The 25,654-nt window shown below is 48.4% G+C and overlaps 1 protein-coding gene across 2 annotated transcripts; it reads left to right on the top strand.

The window, feature by feature from the left end:
• The first annotated feature begins 7,258 nt into the window (after positions 1-7,258).
• FAM78B (family with sequence similarity 78 member B) lies at positions 7,259-20,193 on the top strand. 2 transcript variants are annotated; one of them, XM_082228552.1, is made up of 2 exons: positions 7,259-7,527; positions 10,416-20,193. In XM_082228552.1, the coding sequence occupies exons 1-2, from the start codon at positions 7,265-7,267 to the stop codon at positions 10,936-10,938; spliced, it is 786 nt and encodes a 261-aa protein (XP_082084678.1). In that variant the 5' UTR covers positions 7,259-7,264; the 3' UTR covers positions 10,939-20,193. The 2 variants fall into 2 exon arrangements, with proteins under 2 accessions (XP_082084678.1, XP_082084679.1); XM_082228553.1 differs by lacking the exon at positions 7,259-7,527 and adding an exon at positions 8,414-8,644.
• Positions 20,194-25,654: the final 5,461 nt, after the last annotated feature.

Here is a 25,654-nt window from a genome sequence, read left to right as displayed (position 1 = left end):
CCGGGTCAACGGGGTGGTGCGATGCGCATAATCCGCAATGAAGGTCCGGTAATAGTTGGCGAACCCCAGGAAACGCTGTAGGTCCTTGCGGTTCTGAGGTGCCACCCATTCTCGAACTGCTGCCACCTTCCCAGGATCCATCTGCACCCCACCTGGTGAGAGTCGGTGACCCAGGAAGTCCACTGACCGCTGATGGAAGTCACACTTGCTGAGCTTTGCATACAAACGGTGCTCGCGCAAGCGCTGCAGCACGGTCCGGACATGACCCTCGTGGCGCGCCGGGTCACGGGAGTAAACCAGAATGTCATCAAGGTACACCACCACGTACTTGTCTAGCAAGTCCTGGAACACGTGGTTGATGTACCGTTGAAACACAGCAGGCGCGTTGCACAAACCGAAGGGCATAACCAGGTATTCGAACTGCCCGTACCGGGTCCCGAATGCTGTCTTCCACTCATCCCCGGCTCGGATCCGAATCAAATTGTAGGCACCCCGGAGGTCTAGCTTGGTGAACACCTGCGCCCCTTGCACCCGCTCCAGTAACTCCGAAATAAGGGGCAAGGGATACCGGTCTGGGATGGTAATTTTGTTCAGGGCCCGGTAATCATTGCAAAGGCGGAGCTCCCCACATTTCTTTTTAACAAAGAGCACTGGCGCAGCAGTGGGCGAGGTAGAAGGCCTAATGAACCCATGCTCCAGGTTCTTGCGCAAGAAGTCCTGCAAAGCCTCGCGCTCTGGCTCTGTTAAAGAGTATAAGCGACTCACCGGTAGGGGCGCTCCGGGCTGGAGGTCTATGCTGCAGTCAAAGGACCGATGCGGCGGCAGCTGGTCTGCCCCCCGTTCCTCGAACACGTCGTGATAGTCCCGGTACTCAGCGGGGAGCGTTGCAGCAGCCTCCTCAGTGGGCGCAGCTGCCAGCATTTCAGTCTTCGCAGGAGGACTTGGGTCTGGGAAGTGTACAGTCCATTTGACCCAGTCAATCTGCACATTGTGAGCCTCCAGCCAGTCCATCCCAAGCACCAGGGGGAACCGGGGCATGGAGGCAATATCCACAGTTCGCATCTCACGGTGCTGCTGGAGACACAGGACCAGGGGCTGGGTCTCCTGAGTAACGGCTCCCGAACGCAGGAACCGTCCGTTGATTGCCTCCACCTGTACCGGTTCCGGCTTGTTCTGAAGTGGCACCCGATGATGGGCAGCAAAAGCAGCGTCCATATAAGAGCGGGTTGCCCCCGAATCCACTAGAGCATGGGTAAGGATCCAGGGCCCACCTGGAGGGTATAGACGTACCGGAACCATAAGGTGTTGTAGTTCAATTGGTGCGGCCCCATTCTGTGCGGTTTGGGACCCCAGGTAGCCAGGGCCATCAGCTACTGGGGTTGGCGGTTTCCCTGTGGCTGGCGTTTCTCAGGACAGGACCGGGCATAGTGTCCGCTTCCGCCACAATAGAGACATAGATTCCCCTCCCAACGCCGCGACTTCTCTGCGGGGGAGAGGCGTGGCCGCACTGCCCCAAGCTGCATAGGTTCCTCCAATGACTCAGCTGTGCCTGTGGGACTGCTGGTAGAAACTGGTGCTGAGAACTGGAAGTGCCGGCGGCCCCGAGCCTGACGACGGTCCACTAGCTGATCGTCTATCTGTAGACTCCGTTGGATGAGGGTGTCTAGCGTGGTGGGGCGTTCCATTGTGGCCAGCTGGTCCAGTATCTCGTCTGAAAGCCCCTCGAGATACTGGTCCCGAAGAGCAGAGTCATTCCAGGTCAAGTCCTGTGCCAGTAGCCGGAATTCCGTAGTGTATGCGGCCACCGTGGACTTGCCCTGTTTCAACCACCGAATCGCCCGGTTGGCTTGACTCCCCTTCTGGGGGTTGCCGAACGCGGCCTCCAACAGATTGCAAAACCCCACATAGTCCGCCAGCAAGGGGGAGTCTTGCCTGAGCAGCGGCAACGCCCACTTGGCCGCCTGGTCCTTTAGCAAACTAATCAAAAAGTGCACCTTGGTGCGGTCGTCAGGGAAGTTCCGGGCGCGCCCCTGAATATACAGCTTGGCCTGGGCGAGAAACATGGGAAAGCTGGCCGGGGCCCCATCAAATTTCTCAGGCAAGGCCACTGGGTACTTGCCAGGAGCCGGGGCGTCGGCCCCAGGAGCCAGTAGGGCGTCCAACCGCTGCTGAAGTGCCGTCACCGCGTGACTGAGCTGCTGCACGGTGTGCGTCAAGGCCTGGTTCTCCTGGGCTATTGCCAACAGTCTAGCCGCTTGGTCGGCCATGGCCTCAGATTCTTCCCAAACGCACCCCAACAAAGAGGGAGTGCGAGTGTGGCGGGAGCAAACTGTGCTGGCCCCGGGGGGGGGAGGCACTAATACCGTAGCCGAAGTTCAGTCCAGAGTCACTAGCAGGGTAGACGAACACTGGATGAGACGCGAGGTCCGAAACAGGGAGCCAGGCAGGGGAACAGGAACGCTGGAGGGGCAGCAGCAGGAATCCAGACGGGGAACAGGAACACTGGTGGGTCAACAGCGGGCAGCCGGGCGAGGAACAGGAACACCGGAGAGTCAGGAGCAGGAAGCCGGGCAAGGAACAGGCACACTGGGAGTGCAGATCTAGGTCTGGGTAAAGCAGGTACTCCACAACGACGTTGCTCCCGCAACCTGGGACCGGGCTGCCTGACCTTTATCTTCTTCTAAGGCCGGGGGCGGTCCTGGCCCCCAGGAGCCCCGCCTCTCCTGGCCTTAAGGCGAGCACTCCTCCTGGGAGAGACCAGTTCCCTTCGCCTCTCTGCCCTAAGCCTCTGCAGTTCAGGAGAGGCCGAAGGGTTACTGGGCCCCGGGGAAGGCTCACCTGTAGCCACTGAGTCCTCCAGCACCTCTGAGGCCAGAATGGTCTCACCTGGTGCCTGCCCCTGAGGATCTGTCACAGGTGCAGGCTCCTCAGCATCTAGGCCTTGCCCCAGTTCAGCCGGCCCTGGAGGCGGGGACTCCTGTGCCGGCTGGGATTCCTCCGGTTCACTCACAGACTCGGAATCCCAGGCCATCACACAATCACTGCAAATTTTGGACAAAATGGACTGTTTCAAGAAGTGGCAGAGAGATATTTCCAGATTTGTCTGGCAGGGCAAGAAGCCTCGTATAAAATTTAAGATTTTAACTGATGCTAAAGAAAGAGGTGGATTTGCCCTGCCAGACTTAAAACTTTATTATGAATCAGCCGCTTTTTGCTGGCTGAGAGAATGGATGCTTCTTGAAAATACGGATGTTTTGGATTTGGAAGGATTCAATAATGTATTTGGTTGGCATGCATATTTGTGGTATGATAAGGTCAAAGCACACAAAGCGTTTAAAAACCATATTTTAAGAAAAGCACTGTTTAATGTCTGGATAAGATATAAGGATTTGTTAGAAAATAAAACCCCAAGATGGCTGTCACCTATGGAGGCAAAGGCCCAGAAAAAACTCAATATGGAGGCCAAATGGCCGAAGTATTGGGAAATTTTGGAACAAGAGGGTGACAGATTAAAATTACAGAGCTTTGAAAAATTAAAAAACAGAGTGAGAGATTGGCTTCATTATTATCAAATAATGGAGGCATACAATCAGGATAAAAAACTAGGTTTTCAGGTGGAAAAATCAAAGCTGGAAACAGAATTGTTAGACTCTAAAGTTAAGAATTTGTCAAGAATGTATAACTTGCTGTTGAAATGGAATACTCAGGATGAAATGGTGAAATGTGCTATGATTAAATGGGCACAAGATGTTGGACATAACATTATGATGGCTGACTGGGAACAGTTATGGACCACAGGTATGAAGTTGCCCGATAATAAATGCTGGAAATGTAATGAGACTGAAGGTACATTCTTTCACCTTTGGTGGACATGCCCAAAGATTAAGGCATTCTGGGAGATGATCTATAATGAAATGAAAAGGGTATTTAAATATACCTTTCTAAAGAAACCAGAGGCCTTTCTCCTGGGCATGGTGGGCCAATTGGTGCCAAAGAAGGATAGAGTTTTTTTCATGTATGCCACAACAGCAGCAAGAATACTTATTGCTAAGCACTGGAAGACACAAGACCTACCCACCAGGGAAGAATGGGAGATGAAGCTGATGGACTACATGGAATTGGTGGAAATGACTGGCAGAATCCGAGACCAGGGAGAAGAGTCGGTGGAAGAAGACTGGAAAAAATTTAAAGTTTATTTACAGAAATATTCTAAAATTAATGAATGTGAGAAGGATGCTGGAAAGAAGTTATATGACTTTAGTAGAAATACTATAAAGAATTAAGTATGAATAGATTGATATTGGGTAAAGATGTAAATTTAAGTCTAAAATTGTGTTAAGTTATGAAACTAAATTTGTGAAAGAGGGAAAGGACTTGCTGGAACAATTAATTGAACTAGAATACAAAAAAGGAGGTGTGAGGGAGTCAAGGAAATAAGCAAATGAAAGATAAGGATATGAAAATATGGGGTTCCTTTGTATGTTTGTTCTCTTTTGGGTGTTTTTTTTAATGCTTTTGTTTTCTTTTTTTATCTCTTTTGTATGGTTGATGTTTTGTATTACTGTATTTATTTTTGTTTTGAGGCTTTGTAATTGTTTATTGTTTATATTTTTCTTTTGTCTTTTCCCCCCTTCTTTTTGCAATGTCTAAACTTTAATAAATAATTTATTTTAAAAAAAGCAATCAGGGTAGCCACTTGCACTCTGGACCCTTGTCCCTCTTGGCTGATAAGCACTAGCAGGAAGGGGACAGCTGGCCAGGCCAGGGAGGTGGTCAATGGCTCTTTGCAAGAGGGGCTGGTCCCTGCCTGCTGTGGTAACACCAATCCTCCAGAAACCCCCCTGCATTCCAAAAATCCTAAGTAATTACCGGCCAGCTGCCAATCTCCTCATCTTGGGCGAGGTTTATGTATGGGTATTTGTGGACTGGATCCGAGGCCTCTTGTAGGAAACTGATTTTCTAGATCCATTTCAATCAGGGTTTAGGCCCAACTTGGGCAAAGAAACTGCTTTGGTTCCTCGGTATGATGACCTCTGTTGAGAAGGAGACAGGAGAAACGTGTTTTTGCTAATTCTCCTTGATCTCTCAGCAGCATTTGATACCAATGACCAGAGGTTTTCAAGCTTTTTGAGTCCACAGCTCCCTTGATCAGAGGTTGGCAACCTTAACTGGAGGATGAGCCGGTTGACGCGCCATCTGTTGGAGGGCGGGCCGGAGTGTGCGCACGCACGCTCTTCCGGGTAGGAGGAGCGCCCATGCATGTGCGCGCACACTATTTCCGGCGCTCCTCCGACCTTGAAGTGCGCCAGAAATAGCATGCGCACATGCGCACAAGTGCTTCTCTGTACCGCATGCTTGCGCACACGCTATTTCCAGCACACATCTGGGTCGGAGGAGCGCCCATGTGCATGCGCACAGGCGCCATCAACCCAGAAGTCAGTCCCCGCACCACGGCTGTAAGAGAGGGCAGCGGGGGGCGGCATGGGTCACCATGGGCCAGTTAGACAAGCCTTGTGGGCCGCTACCGACCCATGGCCCTTAGGTTGCCGACCCCTGCCCTTGACCCATGGGGCTCAGGAGCTGTTATGTCCCCCCTTGCCTGCAGAGCTGGCAGCCTCTCACCCTTTTTCAAAAACCCTCCCTTGGGGAGTATTCCCTCAGCCTCCTCTCCTTGGGAGTCCTCTGGGCAGCAGCTGCCACCACCCCTGGTCTCTGAGCTGCCCCCCTGCCCAAAAGAGAGGTGGCTCCTAACACTGCCCCACAGGGTCCTGGGACTTGCTGCCCATTCCCAACAGCAAGGGTTAGTGGACTGGCTGGCTGAGCTCCCTCACCCCCTTGCTGGCTTACTCCAATGCTGCCTCAGCTCCTGGCAACCAGCACCCCCTGGCCAGCCCCAGAGGCACCATTCACCTACAGAGCTTATAGCCAGGGCTGCTGCCACAAACAGCTGTGCAAGCCTTTGGGAGGCAGAGACACAAGAGAGCCTCAGGGGAGGGAGGGGAGGAAAGAGGAACAGAAGCCAGGGTTGCCCACTGTACCCCTGACCACCATTCAAGGCACCCCAGGGTGCCACGGCACACTGGTTGAAAACCACTACCCTTGGCCATGGTATCCTTCTGGAGTGGCAGAATGGGTGGTGCCACTTTGTGATGCTTCTGTCCTACTTGGATGGTCTCTTCCAGACAGGGAGGCTTGAAGAGTGCTCTTTGGCCTTGTGGAGTCTTCAGTGTGGAGTTCCTTGGGATTTGATTCTATTCCCCAGGCTATTTAACATATGCATGAAACTGCTGAGTGGGGTTATCTGGAGTTTTGTCACCAATATACTAATGACACACAGCCCTGCTTCTCCTATACATCTGCAGGTAAGGCAATGGAAGGGCTGGACCGCTGTCTTGCCTTCAGCTTGTGCAGAATTTGGTGACCCGATTGTTCACCAGGACAAGATGGTTTGAGCATATTATACCGAACATGGCCTGACCGGATTAGCCGCCTGTTAGTTTCCAGGCCCAATGTGAAGTGCTCAGGACCGCAATACTTCCAGGACCGCCTCTGTCCATCTGAATCAGCCCAGACCCTGCCAGCAGCATCCTTGGAAGCCCTTCTTGGTGCGCCTCCTCCACGAGGTCCGGAGAGCCGCAACACAAGGATGGGCTCCCCGTTGGTGGGATGCTGCTCTCCCCAGGAAGGCTCACCTGGCACCTTCCTTACTGTCTTTGGCACCAGGTGAAAACGCTCCCCTTTTCTGAAGCCTTGGCTCATGAAACAATTTGTGGCCTTTTAAACGGTGTCTTTTGGCGCGGTGGAGTGGGGGGTGTTTTGTTTGTCATGTGTGTGTTGTTGCTTTTATACTGTAAACTGCCCTGTGATCTTCTCACGAAGGGCGGTATAGAAATTGAATAAACAATGGCGAACACACCCATCCAGCAGCCCCCGGTGCAAGGCTACAGGTGTTTCCCTTCGGCTTCCGCCCGCGCCTCTTGGGGAGCCCCCAGCCGCCGCCCGCCCGCCCGCCCGCCCGGCCAGCATCCTTCCCCGCGGCGGCCCTGCGCTGCTCTGACCCGCTTCTCCTTCCCTTCACGTGACTCCTTCCCTCACACGTGTCCCGGCGCGCCCTGCTCGGCGTCGGAGAGGAAGCCGCCGGCGAGTGGCGGGCCCGGCGAGCAGGTGGAGGCGCCGGGCGGGCGGGCGGGGGGCTGCGATGCTGGGGGGCGGCGGCGGGGCCCCCGGGGGGCGGGCGGGCTAGCGGGGGCGGCGGGTCCGGGCCATGGGCTGCCTGCAGAGCGTGGCGTGCAAGGCGCGCGTGCGGCGGGAGCACATCGTGGTGTCGGACGTGTCGGCGTGCATCGAGCCGGGCGCCACGGCCCTGGAGGAGACCTCGCCCATCGTGCTGCGCTACCGGACGCCCTACTTCCGCGCCGCCGCGCGCGTCCTCATGCCGCCCATCCCGCGGCGCCACACCTGGGTGGTGGGCTGGATCCAGGCCTGCAACCACATGGAGTTCTACAACACCTACAGCGACCTGGGCATGTGAGTGGCGCCGGGAAGAGGGGGGGGGGCCTCACCGGGTCGCCATAGGAACCCTGCGCCCTCCCACAAAGATGGCTGCCCCCCCCCCCGCTCATGGACCCCAAAGGGAAAGGCCGCCGCGGCGGAAGACAGCTGGGCCGGCCGAGGCTGCCCCGGGAGCAAGAGCACCCCCTCGGGCCGGGGGCGGGGTGGGACGGCGCCCTTGGGAGCAGCGCCTTCCTTAGCTGCTCTCTTGGGCAAAGGCTGCTCCTCCTTGCCTAGAGTTTTCTGGGGCCAAGCAGCCCAAATCGCAGCAAACCCAGGGAGGAAATTGCTGAAATGTCTACAGTTGAAATACAAGCCCCGTGGCAGCTCTCAGGTAAAAGTGGAAAAGGGAGAGGTTGGTGAGTTGCGGGTCTTGTGTCCTCTCGCGCAGCCTGGCCCTCCGCTGCTTCTCTGTGGGTGTCTCTTCCCCTCCCCTTTCGATGCTCCAACACCTACAGCAACATGGTCCTTTGTGAGCAGTACTAATTGAGCCCACCTGGGCAGGTGAGTGCACCTGTCCTCATGTCACCAGGCACCCTTCTCCTTGGACAGTGCACTGCTGTGCCAACCACTGCAAAACTGAATGTCCCCCTTTAAGTGCAGCATCAGGAAAGTGAATGTTCTGTCCTGGCAGTGAATTACCTCCTGTTGCTAGAAGACTCAACAGCACTTTGGAGCTCCTTTTCATGTGGTTGTCTTGGGCCTCATGATGATTTGGAATAACTTGATACTCTTGAGCTCTTATCCTTCCTAATCAGCAATCATAATGATATTTGATTTTTACATTGTACTGTACTTTTATTTCAGAAATCCTTACAGCAGTTCTGTAAGAGAAGTCAATGGATTGTCCCCATATGAGGAGCTGAGGGATAGTAGCAACATATGTATGACAGATTCTACAAAAGTAACCCTTTGCCAGCTTGTTAATTGTCACCCTCTCCTGCCCCCCCCCTCTCTGATAGTAAAGACTGTGGCAGCCCTGGCAAGGTTCTTTGGGGAAGCAGTTGCATTGTGGGAGTTCCCCAGTGACACTGCCACCAGATAAAAGGCATTGTGCTTGACATTTGTGGGGAACGTGGCCTCCATGCAAAAGGTAGAGTTGATCCTTAAATCGAATGAAGGCTATTTGTGATTTAAAGGTCAAGACTAGTATTCTGAAGTCTTCCCTGACATAGATTGCTGCTGATAGGCCCAAGGCCCATTCCCAGTCATAAATTGCTCACCACATTTTGAAAGTTTCTGAACAGTTGTTCAAAGGCAGTTCAGCATAGAACATACAATCATGGGAATAAGAAAGTACACCCTCTTTGAATTCTGTGGTTTTGCACTTAAGGACATAATCATTGTTCTTTAGAAGGTCTTAAAATTGTAGAACCACCTTTAGCAGCAATAACTTGAACTAATTGTTTTCTGTAGGACTTAATCTGTCTCTCACATCATTGTGGAGGAATTTTGGCCCACTCTTCTGACTCGGCCATTGCAGTCCCTTGATTCTGTTCTTTTTCAGCCATTCTGTTGTTGATTTGCTGGTGTACTTGGGATCATTGTCCTGTTGCATGACCCAATTTCATCCAAACTTCAGCTGTTGGGCAGATGGCCTCACATTTGATTCTAGAATACTATAGTACATAGTTCTTGGCGAACTCAATGACTGCAAGGTCCTGTGGCTGCAAAACAAGCCCAAATCATCATCCCTCCACCACCGTGCTTGACAGTTGGCATGAGTTGTTTGTGCTGATATGCTGTGTTTGGTTTTCACCAAACATGGTGCTGTGCATTACGGCCAAACATCTCCACTTTGGTCTCATCTGTCCAAAGGACATTGTTCCAGAACAATGTTTGCTTTTCAGTTTGCAGTAAGATCCTACCACAGTAGATATATTAATATTGGAGGTGCTGAAAGACTCTTTGTTATTTAAGTGAACAATGGAATGGGGTAGAAATTGAGGTATGCACATGTGTGAGAGTGAGAACCTGCATCTTAGAAGCTCTTGCGGGTGCTCCCTGTTGGGTTCTCATAGATCTACTGTATAGCCTTCTATGTTCCCCTAGTGTGAAGGTCAGATTTTAGAGCAGAAAACATCTGTGGCCCACCAGATGTTTCTGGAGCACAACTCCTATCATCGCTGGCAATTGGCCTAATGAGAGTTGGATGGCGACAGCATTGGGATGGCCACAGGTTCCTTATCCCTATTTTAGAGAGTGACGTAGTATCTCAAAGAGCAGCACTACACTTTACCAGAAGAGTGATTAGCAGCAGTTCAATTAGAAGGGGACAGGTTAACGATGCTCTTGGTGTAGCACTAAAGTAATTGCTATCCCTGTTCTCTTTCTCTTGGGTTCCCTTTGTTCTCATACTGTGAAATGGGGTAGATAGATAAAAGTGGACCCAAACCTGAATCCATCCCTCCTACTGGAATCCCTGAGGTTGATGTATTAGCGTGCTTGAAAGTGTTGGGCACAGTCAGCTTCCTGCTGCTTCAGTGGCATCATTGCAAAAGTTGCCAGTGAAGGGATGCTGTCTATGTGAGAAGGTTGTGTCACAATCAATACATACTAGCCAAAGCTATTTGCTTAGAAGGCTGTCTGCTGCTGAAGTGTTGTACATCATTTTACTTCAACTCTTTTGCCATTTAGAGTGGTAGTTTTTAATCTTTCCAGGCCTGGGAAATACATTTAGATCCAGCCTGAAGCATAGGACTCACTTTTAGTATTTTTTCTATACCTTTTATTGTATTTTTAGTTTTTCATTCCCCTTGCCCTCCTATTTCCCCCCTCTTCCCTCTTGCTCTTAAACATTCTTAGCAACTGTTAATATAGCTCTTAACCCATATTTTTATTTTGTTTTTGCTTTGCCCCTCTAGGTCAAGCTGGGAACTTCCAGACTTGAGAGAAGGGCGTGTAAAAGCCATCAGTGACTCTGATGGAGTGAGCTACCCCTGGTATGGGAACACCACAGAAACAGTGACCTTGATTGGCCCCACCAATAAGGTCTCCAGGTTCTCCGTCAGTATGAATGACAATTTCTACCCCAGCGTAACGTGGGCTGTTCCTGTGAGTGACAGCAACGTGCCACTACTAACCAGGATCAAACGGGACCAAAGCTTTACGACGTGGCTAGTAGCCATGAATATGACCACCAAGGAAAAGATTATTTTGCAGACTATAAAGTGGAGGATGCGAGTGGACATTGAAGTTGATCCCATGCAACTCTTGGGCAAGCGAGCCCGGCTAGTGGGGAGGACTCAGCAGGAGCAGCCCAAAATTTTGAGCAGAATGGAACCCATCCCACCAAATGCACTAGTGAAACCCAATGCCAATGATGCCCAGGTCCTTATGTGGAGACCCAAAAGAGGACCGCCTTTGGTAGTGATACCACCCAAATAAAAAAATACACTTGATGGTATCAATGAGGGCTTTTGCCACCACTGGCATGGATAACTGAGCCAAAGAAGACCTCTGTGTTCACCTGCCTTTTGTGATACAAATGCAAAGAGGGCTTCTTCAAGACAGCGTGAGATCGCAATGGCCAGTGCTAGGCCACAGTAGAGTAGCTGGACGTATGGACGTTGGAAGATTTAGGTTGTTTCACACTTTGAGTGTGTTCTCATGTGGAAAGAGGCTGAAACACAGAGATCCAGAGTTTGATTTCCAGTGCCTGTGGCCAATGCTGCTTCCCAGCCAACTAGATGTAGTCCTGGAGGCTGTTCTTGCCAGACATTCAGTGCAATGCCTGCTCTTTGGGTTAAGACAGGAAGGGATGGCATATTCCCACAACATGATACCTATGCATTTTTGATTGATAATCAATATTATCACCTGCTCATTAGAAGGAAGAAAATGTTTACAAAGGGGGGGACAAGAATGCCGCCTGTTAAGCTTCTTCACATTTGTAGAAAGTGCAGCTTTATCCCCAGGGAACTGTCCATGGTGCTGAACTAAAACACGTTTTGAACTACCAATCATCTCACCCCCTCTCCATCTTTCTGGGGCTAATGGATTCGGCCTCATCGGGTTCAGACCTTTTGCATGTTTCTCGATGTGTTTCAAGTAGTTGTAAGTGTAGGAGTTCTGCCATAGTTTTCTATTCTGTGGGTGAAATGCAAGGCAAATCAACTGGCTACACCTTAAAACAAAACAAAATGAAAAACCACACACCATCCCCAGTTCTGCTTTTTATCCAAGCACAGTTAATCTGTATTTCAGAAGATTGTCTGTGCACAGTATGTTTCTCCAGCACAGTGGGAAAGGGTTATATCTGGCACCCCGAAAAGCCCAGGCACAATATTGCTCTGTGTTTGGGGGGCGGGGGCAGGTTGGATTCTAACAATCTTGGTATGTTGTTTCTGCCATAGGAAGATTGAGATTGCCATTGAACAAGGAAAATGGGTAATGCTGGAAACACTACTTCTTTCCATATCCTCCCAATCAGTGACAGTTTTGCTCATGGTGGAGAAAAGACTGGGAGAAAGAACACCACCTGGAGCAAAAGCGTTATCTTGTTAATGGACAGTCAGAGCTGGACAGAAACTCACAAGGTTAGAGGCCACTAACTGACTGACTGACTGACTGACCTACTTATTTATTTATTTATTTATTTATTTCCCACTTTCCTCCAAGGAACGGAGGATGGCATACATGGCTCCCTCATTTTGTCTTTACAACAGCTCTGTGAAGTAGCTTAGGCTGAGAGAGTATGACTTGTCCAAGATCATGAAATTACCTTCATGGCTGAGTGGGGATTTGTATCTGGGTTGCCAAGTCCTTGTCCAACACTATTTGGAAATGCATGACATAGAGGGAAGCTTTTCTGAAAATTATTCCTTTCCCATATTTAATGTAGTTAAGGAAAGTATTATTAGATCATCCCATATTTGAGGAGGAATTTTTGATTTTATGTAGGATAAATGAAGATTGGAAGGTAATGGGAACTTCTCTTGAGCATTTGTCAGAACCACAGATTGGTAGCATCTTTGCTTATGATGGTGATGGTGTCCTAGCAGGAAAGGGAAGAGAACCTATGGAGTTTAGCTCCTGTGAAATCTCCAGAGATGTGCAGTCAGCTTACTTCTCTTTCTGCTCTGTTGCTGACTCTCAGCCAACACCCGTTCTGGAAAACTGGGAGGAGGAACACAGTGCCTCAGTGACTATAGCTCCAAGCTTTGGTTTTTGGTTCTCCAACTGTGGAAATGGAGCATTAAAAGGCTTTTGAGCAAAATTAGTGTAGAAAAGTTTGTAGAAGATCAAAACTACTGACATTAACTCCCAGAATAATGTGAACATACTACTTCAGATAGAAAATGTAGATGAGAGATGAACAGAAGTTGAAGATTTATGTTGTGAATTACTGTATAACAAACAACTGGTTGCAGAATCCATAATAGCACAGCACATGGGGCCTTTTTGTGGATTCCCACCATAATTCTGCAAGTAGTCAGCTACTGGCCTTAAGAATTTAAATTCTCAAGTGAACAGAGATTGGCACTCCTAAAGAGTCATACATTTTCCACTGAGTCCTTCATCTAGTCCCATCTCTTTTAGAGCTATGATTTCATTAGTCTCCAGGTTCCTCACTCAGCTCTTCAGCTGAAGTGCCCAGGGAGGTCTGATCAGAGCAGAATAGAAGGGTATTTGTCATGATCTGGGCACTATATTTCTGTTGATGTAGCTTAGAATTGCCTTAGCTTTTTTAGCTGCCACTTCATCCTGCTGAATCATGTTTAGCTACTAAAACCCCTAGATCCTTTCTACATGTACTGCTGCCAAGCCAGGTAGCACCTATCCTTTATTTGGGCACCTTAGCTAGCCTGCCATAATGCAGAACTTCATATTCGTTTTTGTTGAAAATCATTTTGCTTGTTTGGTTTTGCTAGTTTTGGCCCAGATCCTGCCAAGATAACCTTGATTCCTGCATCTAAGTATTAGCAAGAACTCTCAGTTTAGTGTCATTTGGAAATGTGATGAGGAAACATTGGACAGCACTGGGTTTAGGGAAACCCTGAGGGTTTCTAGGTTGATGACCCATTGAAGAGCACTCTTTGGGAACAGTACCTAGCTTTCCATCAAAATATGAGAGAGCTTGTTAAAAATCGTTAAGATACTTTGTGCACATCTGCACCCCGATCTAGCAAGCCATTAGCTGCAGCCCAAAAGGAGGAGATGAAATTAGCTTGACATGAACTCTTGCTGGCTCTTTGTAACCATTGTGCTTTTTTAAAGACAGACCAACTGTTAATAATCTGTTTAGAATTTTTCTAAGCATTGATGCCAAGTGAACTTGCCATCAATCACCCTTTGTGTCGCTATCTTCAGAAGGGGGGAATTTGCCCGCCATCAGTGACCTAGCATGCCACCTGTTCTCCAATAAGTCTCAAAAATTACAGGGACTCTGATACAGTTATACCTCGGGATGAATATGCTTCAGGTTAAGAATTTTCAGGTTGTGCTGCCACATGCGCAGATGCTCAAAATGACATCACGCCCATGCACAGAAGCAGCAAAACACGACCTGCGCAGTCGTGTGTTACGTTCACTTCAGGATGCGAATGGGGCTCCGGAACGGATCCCGTTCGCATCCAGAGGTACCACTGCATTATCTCTGCAATGCAGCTCATGTGACCCTGGACCACATTTAGGGCAGCTAGGTGTTGCTGTTTGCATCTTGAGTAATAATTCCCTTAATTATTTCATCTATCTTTTTATTTTTTATTTTTGGCAGAATTTCACTTTTGGGAGAAGACAGAGGTGAAGTGGGAGTTGAGCAGTCCCATCTTCTCTCTGCCTCCCACTAACATTTCCATTCAACTGATCTATGGTTTTCTTGTTCTTCCACTTGCTCCAGACTGGCTCCTTGTTGTTTTTAACCTTTCTCACAAGCCTAACTTCATCCTGAGCTTTATCTCCCTGACACTTGCCCTACAACTTTGGCTATTCATGTGTCCTCATCCGTGATAGTCTGCCCATGTTTTCATCTCTGATAAATACCATTGGGGGAATGTAACCAAAGTCTTCCTGCCCAGCCTGTGTGGATTCTCAAGACCTGTGCCTTTGCTTGGCCCTGGCTGGGAGCAACTGCTATTTCCATTACCTCAGCAAACCAGTGACTGTTTGAGGAGCCTAATGCTCTGAAAGACTAGGACAAACTCTTCCTGGAAATGTTCTGCACAAAGGATTATAATGGCCTCCCAAAAAGCTGAATGGAGAGTTTTATTATTTTCTGCTGTTTCTGAAAATTAAAATAGAACAGCTTATTGAAAGGTAGTGCAGTTTTAAATATATATTTTCTTATAAAATATCTCATTTAAAATTAATTATCCTAATTCTGGGGAAAAGAAAATAAACAACGTTGCAGAAAAGGAAAGGAACAGTGAATTATAGTATGGAATACCCCGCCCCAATCACACCCTAAATGTTGGTACTTGAATATCTAACTTAAAGTAAGAGCAGCCATGATCAGGGGACTGGAGCAACTCTGCCATGAGGAAGCCTTACAACATTTGGGACTATTTACATGAAAGAAAGACATAAGGAAGGACATGATAGAGGGGTCAAAAATTATGTATGGTGTAGAGAAAGTGATGAGAAGTTGTTCTGTTTTGAACCATGGCCTCAGCAGTACAGAGGTTCCACAAAGGCTTCTGAGGTAGGAGAGGGCAACAGCATATCTTCAGGCGGGAGACATCCTGGCCCAACTAGGTCCTCTTGCAGAAATTCCTCTCCCACTTCAGCTCTGTGGCCTCATTCACTGAAGGAGGGATCTGACCCCAGGGGGATGGCAAGTCTTTCTTCCTCTCTCACAACACTCCAATCCAAGACCCATCCAATTAAGCAGAAGAATGGGAGACTGGCACTTTGTCACCCAGCACAGAGTAAATTGCCGTGTTCGGTGGGCTTCGCACAGACATTGGACTGAAGACCAGTTGCTGGGCAGCATCAGTGGGAGGGGGCTGTTGCCCTCATGTCTGCTCCTTGGCTTCCCATAGACGTGTGGCTGGGGGAACAACCTGCAGGGCTAGATTGGCCTTTGGTCTGATCCCTCAGATGAGCCTTTTTGGTGTATTGAAGAAACTCATTAGGAGAGAGGCGGGCATGCGCCCCAGTTCCCTTTTCTGGCTATCATGTGCCTGATGCTTGTTCTTTTACATGGTCCTGGCCCCCTGGTCAGAATGCTGCTTCTCAGCAGTTGTTTCTTTTTGAAGATGGACAACAATATTGTTTGTCCCTGGCAGCGTTAAAAGGCCTGTGTGAGAAACCAAAAACTGCCCCCATTGAAGATTTGCAGACAGCCAGTCCCCAGGCCAGAAATGCAAGCTAGCAAACATGCATTGGTGCAGTAGAATAGAGATCTGATTGACAACTAATACTGATGTCCTGTTACTTGGCTTTGGGATACAAAAGATGGAACCCACATCTGTGCAGTATAGTAAGTGGTGTTGTGTACATTAGACATGGCTATTCCAACAACCCCACTTGCCATGATAAGTGTTGTGCTACCTTTGGGCAGGAGGAATGGCCCGCCTCCAGGGTTTGAACCTGCAGGTGTAGGCAGAGATCTGCCTGCTAGTTGCTTGGCAGTCCCCACCACATCCAAAGCTGTGAGGAAGGTTGGAGGTTGTTTGCCAGCTACATGGCAAATATACCCTGGAGAGCCGTGTCGGGGTGGAATTTGGTCTTTCAGATTTTAGTGGCACCTTGAGCAAGGGTTGACACCAACTTGCCCAGAGAGGGGCGGGCGGGGGGGGGCAGCGGGTTGGGGCCTTCAAGTTTGGCTTAGCCAGCAAAACTGATAATTGGTATCCGTTTTCCTTGCAACTTGACTTTCCTTCAAGCTACTTCACTGTTTGAGAGACTGTAACTAAAAAGTGTTTGTGTGTGTATTTTAAGTGTGTTGCTCAAGTGAAGATCAATCAGGGGTGGTGATTTAAGAGGTCCCTCTTAGGCACATTGCAGGACCTCACTGCTTCTTGGGTGAGCGAGAGCATGGAACTCAGTAGATGCAACTTAAGGTGCAGGGAATGTTCAGGGAGAATGAGCCCAAGATGTTCAAAGCAGGGACTAATATTGTAAGCACTTTAGTCTTTGTTTGAGTGTGATGCCCAGCTGTGAAGGAATGCAGGTGTGTAGCCCACTAGCTAATTTCAGGCCCAAGTCAAAACTGGGCCCCACTCCAGGCTGCTTTTTGTCAATAACAAAAATATTTTTTTTGAAACATTTGGCACAACTGGTTCAGATACTGGATTAGTGGGTCATCAGAAGGGTCTCTGGCAGTGCCTGGGTCAGCTGTTCTGACATACAATAGGTAGAAGATCCCAGGAAATGGGTATATTTAGAATGGGATGGAGTTCTAGGAAAGCAAGAAAAATGCAGAGAAGGTACCAGGCCAGTTCTCAGATTACATTGGGGGCAAGAGAAGGCCTGACCCCTTACCCTTCCATTGGCCCCCTTAGCTCCTGTTTCTAAAGGCTTCAGAAAGCATGATTGGGCTAAAATTGGGGTGACTCAAGGTGGCTTGTGGGTTTCATTAAGCCCCCCCTACTTTTTCTCATATAAAAAAAGACTAGCATCTTTAGAGGGAATGGAAAGCCAAAAGACTATGGCCAACAGTCAAAGAGGTGAGAATGACTGATACTACATATTGATTGAAAACAGCCAACCAGATCTTTATGGGGCTGACATCTGCCAATGTAAATATGCAAGCCTTTCTGTTAAACAGCACCCCTTCCAAATTCTCACCTGTGCATAGGACAATGCTATTTCTAAAAACTAATGCTCCCCTCATTTCATAACTGTTGAGCATTCTCTTTTGATTAAATTATTTTGCATTAAGGATGTACAAAATGGGCACATTTTGCATTCTCAATAGTTCCAAGCCCTTAATAGGTTTTGGAAGCACTGCTGTTGTTGTTTTAAGAAATTGTTTTTGGTGTCTGCAACGAGGCTGGAAGAGAGCAAGGAGCTTAGCACTATAAAGTTGTCAATTTTTTCCTTAATGTTTAGGTTGTATTGGTTAGGAATTTATATAGACATAAAAATATAAGCATTAACTTGGATATAATGGCCTCATTTGCATGTATTTTTAAACGATAGCTAAATAAATGACAGTTTAAAGGTGAACACTCAGTGTGCTGGTGCACACTATTAGAGTTGTGGCCCCTTCACTCCTCCCCAACTGCTGCAACCTCAGTGACGATTTAGACCAGGCTTCCTCAACCTTGGCCCTTCAATTCCCATCATCCCTGACCACTGGTCCTCCTAGCTAGGATCATAGGAGTTGTAGGCCAAAAACATCTGGAAGGCCGAGATTGAGGAAGCCTGACTTTTAGACCAATGAATTCATGGCTTTTCAGTTATATGATTCAGCCGCTATCCACTATCCACCTTAGAAGACAAAAACTATGGCTGAGAATGAGCCTCCTTTCTACTCTGCTAAGTTTTGTGCACATTATCCAGCAACAGCCATTGGCACAATAAAACATCCTGCCTGCACTGCTTCAACTTTCTTCCTAGGGGCTGGCAGCCTTGGCAGTCTTTGCTTTCCCCAGTTCTTTGGGCTATCTTAGAACATTTTACTGGATCCCACTTGCAACTTGCTATAAATTGGATTCAGTGGGTTAAGTTGCAGGGAACTGTGTGGCAAATTGCACCTTGGGTCAGTTAAGTGGACTTTCTGGACCCTACCAACCTGTAATCGTTGCCTCTACCAAATGTATGCAATCTTACCAGTTGGCCATGTCTGTTTTGAAATGGTTCCCCCATCTTCTTGAAGCAGCCTCCCCCAATGTGCCCCTGCTGTTTTAGACCAAACTCCATCATCTCCAGCAACATGCTTATAGTCCAAACTGCAGGCTGAGAGCCCCAGGGTGCAGAAGGCTATTTTGAAAGGATCCAACATCTCTCAGGGATAAAAATAGAGCCTGTTTGTAGAATGGGGACTCACAAACTTTCTCCAGCTCTGAAACAGGACATTAACCTTCTTCAGTGCCCAGCTGCCTTTTGTGCAAATGCATGTCACAGCTGTGCCTTTGCACAATGAGCTCCAGCCTCCAGGGTGGATGCATAGGAGCCACATCCCCAAGACATCTCTTGCAGCAGGCTGGGCGGTCTGCCTTCACCACTAGACTAAACCCTTATGGAATTTTCAGATCCATCTTCTGGGGCCTCAAGAGTAGAGCAGCCTCCCCCTTGGCTCTCACAGATGTCAGAGCTGTGTGGCAGCGACTCTGCTAAAAACGCCTTGCCCTTTTTGCGAGAAAGCTGTTCCCGTGCTGGACCCTGGGCTTATCCCACACTTGTCCTCTGCTTAGCAAGCACAGGTCTGAGTAGTTTTGCCTCTGCCCTGCTGCATCCCCCAGGAAGCCTGCTCTTTTAGCATCTGCAGAAAACCCAACGGCTGTTTGTTCCAATTCAGTGCTAACCCACAGGTTTTCCCAGGGGTGGGGGGAGCGGCAGGGTAAATGGAAGTGTGGATGAGCCCAGAGAAAGCAGCGCTCCACAACTCCACTCTGCTCCATGCCAAATTCTGTGCTTATCTTAATGTTGTGCATCAGGGAAGCAAGCACACTTTGTGTTCTGGACTTGAACATGAACTGCTTTAAACTGAAGGGTACTTACTCAGCTTATTTATTTGATCTATTTATTTTAAGTTATTTTTTTTCAATTAAGGGACACATGCACCCTCCTCAGGTGAGCTCCTGAGTATGAAAGGTCTACTGAAAACGGAGGGTGGGGGTGGTTGTACTGAAACAGAGAGCTATACGTAGGGAGGGATGATTTTCTCACATGTGCTATTTGTTGTCTTAAGCTTCAACCTGGTCGTTGTCCTTTTTCAACAGGATTGGTGGCTATGAATACAACTTCCATTAAATCAGTTGGGGGGGGGTTGGAGAAAGAGGGTTGAATCTATTCCTTTTGATGTGATTCTCCTTTCATACCTTTGCCTGCTCTTTTTGGATCGCCCTCACCAATAGCAGACTTTGGGCTCTCAAATTTCAGTGCTGTCCAGCATGTCACTAAAATTTGGCAGCCCCACCTCTTGGGGCTCTGTTCTACAGCGTCGTGGTGGTGCCCTGTGCAGTGTGGTGTCCAGTGCAGCCAAACTGGTCATAATACTCTAAAACTGCCTCTGCCCTTGCACCCTCAGTTTTCTTCCTTCTCCCTTGGTGTGTGTGTGTTTTACTTCTGCAGTATTAGATGTTGCCAGTTTCCAGAGATATTTATAGGAGCAGGAGCATGTGGAAGTCACTTTGGAAAGAAAAATCAGGTATTCTGCCGTTTTGAAAAGACTGGAAGCGGGGAAGGAAGATGCAAGCGGGCTTTGCAGAGTGCCTTAAAACACTGACTTTAATCTGAGATGGGAAGGGGATTGCTCTTTATCTCTGAGTTTTATAGAGGGTCAGGCAATGTTGCATTCCACTTTTCTGGGGTTTTAAACAAATTGTCAAATACATCATGTATTGCAAACAGAAGGCTGTTTCCTTTATTTAGGGGAGATGGGGCAGGTTTAAAGCTCTGGCTTCCAAACGTCAGTAACATTTGGGAGAGGATTCCGTGGAAGTTCATCAACCAGGAAAATGACTAAACTAGAGGCTCCGATGATCTGTCTCACATCTGCAGAACCTTTGATTTTCTCAGCCTGTGTGGTGTAGTGGTTAAGAGCGGTAGTCTCGTAATCTGGGGAACTGGGTTCGCGTCTCCGCTCCTCCACATGCAGCTGCTGGGTGACCTTGGGCCAGTCACACTTCTCTGAAGTCTCTCAGCCCCACTCACCTCACAGAGTGTTTGTTGTGGAAGGGAGGAAGGGAAAGGAGAATGTTAGCCACTTTGAGACTCCTGAAGGGGAGTGAAAGGCGGGATATCAAATCCAAACTCCTCCTCCTCCTCCTCTTCTTCTTCTTCATTTCTTGGTTATGGTTCAAAGATGTTAACATGATGCCTAACCCAACACATGTGTGTGTTTTTCCTCGTAGATACCTTGAAAAACATTTTAAGCATTTGTAAGATGGAACTCTTCAGTAGGGCTTCTCTGGCAAATTTCAAATAATGAGGCGGTTGATGGAGAAATTATCCCCTTAAGTTCAGGAGACCAGGGAAGGCAGCACTGCCATTTGGGGCTGGGAGACCAACTCCAGAGGAAGAAGGGCCCCCTCAAAGTTCCAGGCTAATGTCCTGCTAAAAATGACCAACTCAGACTGATAAACTTTAAACAACTGAATAGGCCTGTTGGCAAAAGTGTCTTAAAGAGACATCTGAAAACCAGCTGCAAGGGTGCTTGCCAAATCTCTGCTGGAAGGGCATTTCACAGTATGACACTGGGAACGCTAAATACCTGACTTCTGGCTGAACCCATTTGGGCTTCTGAAACATAAAAGCTAAAGCTAAAGGGACCCCTGACCATTAGGTCCAGTCGTGGCAAACTCTGGGGTTGCGGTGCTCATCTCGCTTTATTGGCCGAGGGAGCCGGCGTACAGCTTCCGGGTCATGTGGCCAGCATGATTAAGCCGCTTCTGGCAAACCAGAGCAGCGCACGGAAACGCTGTTTACCTTCCGGTAAACTGCTAGGATGGCAGGAGCTGGGACAAAGCAACGGGAGCTCACCCTGTTGTGTTGATTTGAACCACTGACCTTCTGATCAGCAAGTTCTAGGCTCTGTGGTTTAACCCACAGCGCCACCCGCGCCACTTCCTTCTGAAACATAGGCGGCCACTATTAGCTCTTCTCCGAATGATCTCAGTGATTGAGCTGGGGTAGAAAGGCTGAGGCAGTCCTTAGGGTATCCTGGACCCAAGGAGGTAAAGAATTTTGTGGGCTGAATCTGGCCCGGCAGCATATGGGCAGCAAGTGCAGTTTTCATGCCCTCCAAGTGTCCCTATTTTCCAGGGAAGGTCCCGTTTCTGATCTGATCTCAGAATGTCCCTCTGTCCCCCACTGGTGCCACCACCACCAGGCCTAGGGAGGAGCCAGTGCTTGCGGTGCAGCGGTGGCTGCACTGGGAGCATCCCACTGCCTCTCCACAGCTGCTGCTGCCGCCAGCCTCCTCTCTTGGGCAGCTTGTAGCAGCTGTGGAGAAGGAGGAGGCTGCTGCCAAAGACAAGCCCTGTGCGATGTTCTGACTCTGAAGGGCAGGTATAAAGGGGGAGCAGAGCGGAGCGCAAGGAGTCCTGCTTTTTTTTTATTTAAAAAAAGCTTTGCGTGTCCGCGTCTAATCTTGTCCCCTTTCTAAAATTTATTTATTGGTGCATTTTTCTTTTTGCAAATCTACCAAAGAATGAAATCAAATCAAATCAAATCAGGATTGACAGATTTTTCTGGGATGGTGCTGTGTCCCATTGGTGTAACAGTGGTGGAAATGCTCAGAGGGTGGGCGAGGAGGGTCAGTTGGTGGGGTGAGAAATGTCCCTATTTTCATCTGAGGAATGTTTGCGGGGGGTGAATTTTAGCAGAAGTGTTCTGTCAACCATCTGCGCCCATCAGAAGTTTGACTGCTGCATTTCGCACCAGCTGGAGTTCTGGACTGGGCCTAAGGCAGGTTCACAAAGTTCACTTTTCAGCAATCCAGTTTGGAGGTCACCAGTGCATGGACTAGAGTGGCTAGACTACCCTTATCCAGATGTAGCTGATGGACCACCTGAAACACTTGAGCCTCCAATGACAAGCAAGGCACCTGCTCCTTCAGAGGGAGTGCAACCCCATTCAGAATAGGAAATGGGTTTGTCAGCTGTACCTGGGAGTCACACTCCATTGGTTGGCCCTCTTCCAGTCTGCCACTACATTCTGGCCCTGGTCCAGGGCTTGCTATGCAAATGTTAAGGAGAAACAGCTGTGCGCCATCAGAATACTGACCACCCTGCGCTCTAAAACAGTTACCAATATCAGGCTCATGTTGACGTTAAATAGGATTTGGGGACAAAATAGTGCCCTGTGGGATCCCATAGCAGAAGTGCCGGGGGGGGGGGGAAACACTCCCCTTGCCCTACTCGGTATTACTCAGGGAATCATAGAATCATAGAGTTGGAAGAGACCACAAGGGCCATCGAGTCCCAACCCCCTGCCAAGCAGGAAACACCATCAGAGCACTCCTGACATATGGTTGTCAAGCCTCTGCTTAAAGACCTCCAAAGTAGGAGACTCCACCACACCCCTTGGCAGCAAATTCCACTGTCGAACAGCTCTTACTGTCAGGAAGTTCTTCCTAATGTTTAGGTGGAATCTTCTTTCTTGTAGTTTGGATCCATTGCTCCGTGTCCGCTTCTCTGGAGCAGCAGAAAACAACCTTTCTCCCTCCTCTATGTGACATCCTTTTATATATTTGAACATGGCTATCATATCACCCCTTAACCTCCTCTTCTCCAGGCTAAACATGCCCAGCTCCCTTAGCCGTTCCTCATAAGGCATCGTTTCCAGGCCTTTGACTATTTTGGTTGCCCTCCTCTGGACACGTTCCAGTTTGTCAGTGTCCTTCTTGAATTGTGGTGCCCAGAACTGGACACAGTACTCCAGGTGAGGTCTGACCAGAGCAGAATACAGTGGCACTATTACTTCCCTTGATCTAGATGCTATACTCCTATTGATGCAGCCCAGAATTGCATTGGCTTTTTTAGCTGCCACGTCACACTGTTGGCTCATGTCAAGTTTGTGGTCAACCAAGACTCCTAGATCCTTTTCACATGTACTGCTCTCAAGCCAGGTGTCACCCATCTTGTATTTGTGTCTCTCATTTTTTTTGCCCAAGTGCAATACTTTACATTTCTCCCTGTTAAAATTCATCTTGTTTGTTTTTGCCCAGTTCTCTAATCTGTCAAGGTCGTTTTGAAGTGTGATCCTGTCCTCTGGGGTGTTAGCCACCCCTCCCAGTTTGATGTCATCTGCAAATTTGATCAGGATGCCCTTGAGTCCATCATCCAAGTCGTTGATAAAGATGTTGAATAAGACCGGGCCCAAGACAGAACCCTGTGGCACCCCACTAGTCACTCTTCTCCAGGATGAAGAGGAACCATTGATGAGCACCCTTTGGGTTCGGTCAGTCAGCCAGTTACAAATCCACTGAGTGGTAGCATAGTCAAGACCGCATTTTACCAGCTTCTTTACAAGAATATCATGGGGCACCTTGTCAAATGCCTTGCTGAAATCAAGGTAGGCTACATCCACTGCGTTCCCTTCATCTACCAGGCTTGTAATTCTGTCAAAAAACGAGATCAGGTTAGTCTGACATGACTTATTTTTCAGAAATCCATGCTGACTATTGGTGATCACAGCATTCCTTTCTAGGTGCTCACAGACTGTTTGCTTAATGATCTGCTCCAGAATCTTCCCTGGTATTGATGTCAGACTGACTGGGCGGTAATTATTTGGGTCCTCTCTTTTCCCCTTTTTGAAAATAGGGACAACATTTGCCCTCCTCCAGTCTGCCGGGACTTCGCCTGTTCTCCAGGAATTCTCAAAGATGACTGCCAGTGGTTCTGAGATCACATCTGCCAGTTCTTTTAATACTCTTGGATGCAGTTCATCTGGCCCTGGAGACTTGAATACATCTAAACTAGCCAAATATTCTTGTACTATCTCCTTAGTTATTCTGGGCTGTGTTTCCTTTGCTGAATCATTTGCTCCAAATTCTTCAGGTCGGGCATTGTTTTCTTTATTGGAGAAGACTGAGGCAAAGAAGGCATTGAGGAGTTCAGCCCTTTCTGTGTCCCCTGTTTGCATTTCACCATCTTCTCCTCTGAGTGACCCCACTGTTTCTTTGTTCTTCCTTTTGCTACGAGAGCCAGTGTGGTGTAGTGGTTAAGAGCAGTAGTCTCCTAATCTGGGGAACCGGGTTCGCGTCTCCGCTCCTCCACATGCAGCTGCTGGGTGACCTTGGGCCAGTCACGCTTCCTTGAAGTCTCTCAGCCCCACTCACCTCACAGAGTGTTTGTTGTGGGGGAGGAAGGGAAAGGAGAATGTTAGCCGCTTTGAGACTCCTTAAAGGGAGTGAAAGGCGGGATATCAAATCCAAACTCTTCTTCTTCTTCTTCTACGAACATACCCATAAAAGCCTTTTTTGTTGGTTTTAACCTCTCTAGCAAGCCTGAGTTCATTCTGTGCTTTAGCTTTTCTGACTTTGTGTCTACACGTGCTGGCTATTTGTTTGAATTCCTCTTTGGTGGTTCCCCCCTTTTCCATTTTTTGTACACATCCTTTTTAAATCTTAATTCAGTTAAAAGTTCTTTAGATAGCCACCCTGGCTTCTTTAGGCACCTTCCATGTTTCCGTCTCATTGGTATTGCCTGACGTTGTGCTTTTACTATCTCCCTCTTAACAAACTCCCAGCCATCATGAACTCCCTTTCCTTTTAGTATTGCTGTCCATGGGATCTCACCCAGCACTTCCCTAAGTTTTATGAAGTCGGCTTTCTTAAAGTCAAGAAATTGAGTCCTAGTATGCTTGGCTGCTCCTTTCCGCTGTATAGTAAACTTCAGAAGAGCATGATCACTCGCGCCTAATGATCCTTCCACATCTACCCCACTAACCAGGTCATCAACATTGAGGAAGGGAGGAAGGGCAGCACTGAAATACAGCACCTCCCAATACACAGTCAAGGATACTGTGGTCTCAAGATTGGAAAGAAAAACTGAATATCAAACTGAAAATCTTTTACGCACTACAAAACTCAGTTGTTTTGCTATAACAGACAACCATAGGAAATTATGGTATTTATTAACAGAGAAATCCAATCTATCACACAACCAAATTCATCTATTAGGAAATGATGGTGCAACTGGTGCAGGGCAAACTTCAGAAATCCTCTCCTCCCATTCCCATGACAGGCATCCTTTGGGTCTCCCTCCCGCTGGCCCCAACTAATCTGCTGTTGCAGGCAAGGGGGGGGCGAGCCAGATGGTTGGCTTGGGCTGTCACTCAAGTTAATCCACTCAATGCTACAGAAAGACAGCTTCAGCCCAGCTAAAAATGTCTGGTATCATGGACAGAAACTGGCCTTGCCTTTCTGCTGAGCAAGTGTTTCATGCCATCTCAACCGGTTAAGGGTGGTGTGCCAGAGAACAAAATCAAAGTGGTTCTGGGTTAACATGCGAGCAGGGAGCTCAGAGACAGGAGGTCCAAAGTGGGG

This window comes from Podarcis vaucheri, assembly GCF_965113315.1.
Source record: "Podarcis vaucheri genome assembly, chromosome: 6".
NCBI lineage: Eukaryota > Metazoa > Chordata > Lepidosauria > Squamata > Lacertidae > Podarcis > Podarcis vaucheri.
Note: the sequence above shows the minus strand (reverse complement) of the source record. Positions and strands in the feature narration are given on the sequence as shown.

Coding starts and splice junctions, on each gene's coding strand:
- FAM78B (XM_082228552.1), top strand. CDS start 7,265: ATGGGCTGCCTGCAGAGCGTGGCGTGCAAGGCGCGCGTGCGGCGGGAG. Junction 7,528..10,415: donor ACCTACAGCGACCTGGGCAT/GTGAGTGGCGCC, acceptor TTGCCCCTCTAG/GTCAAGCTGGGAACTTCCAG.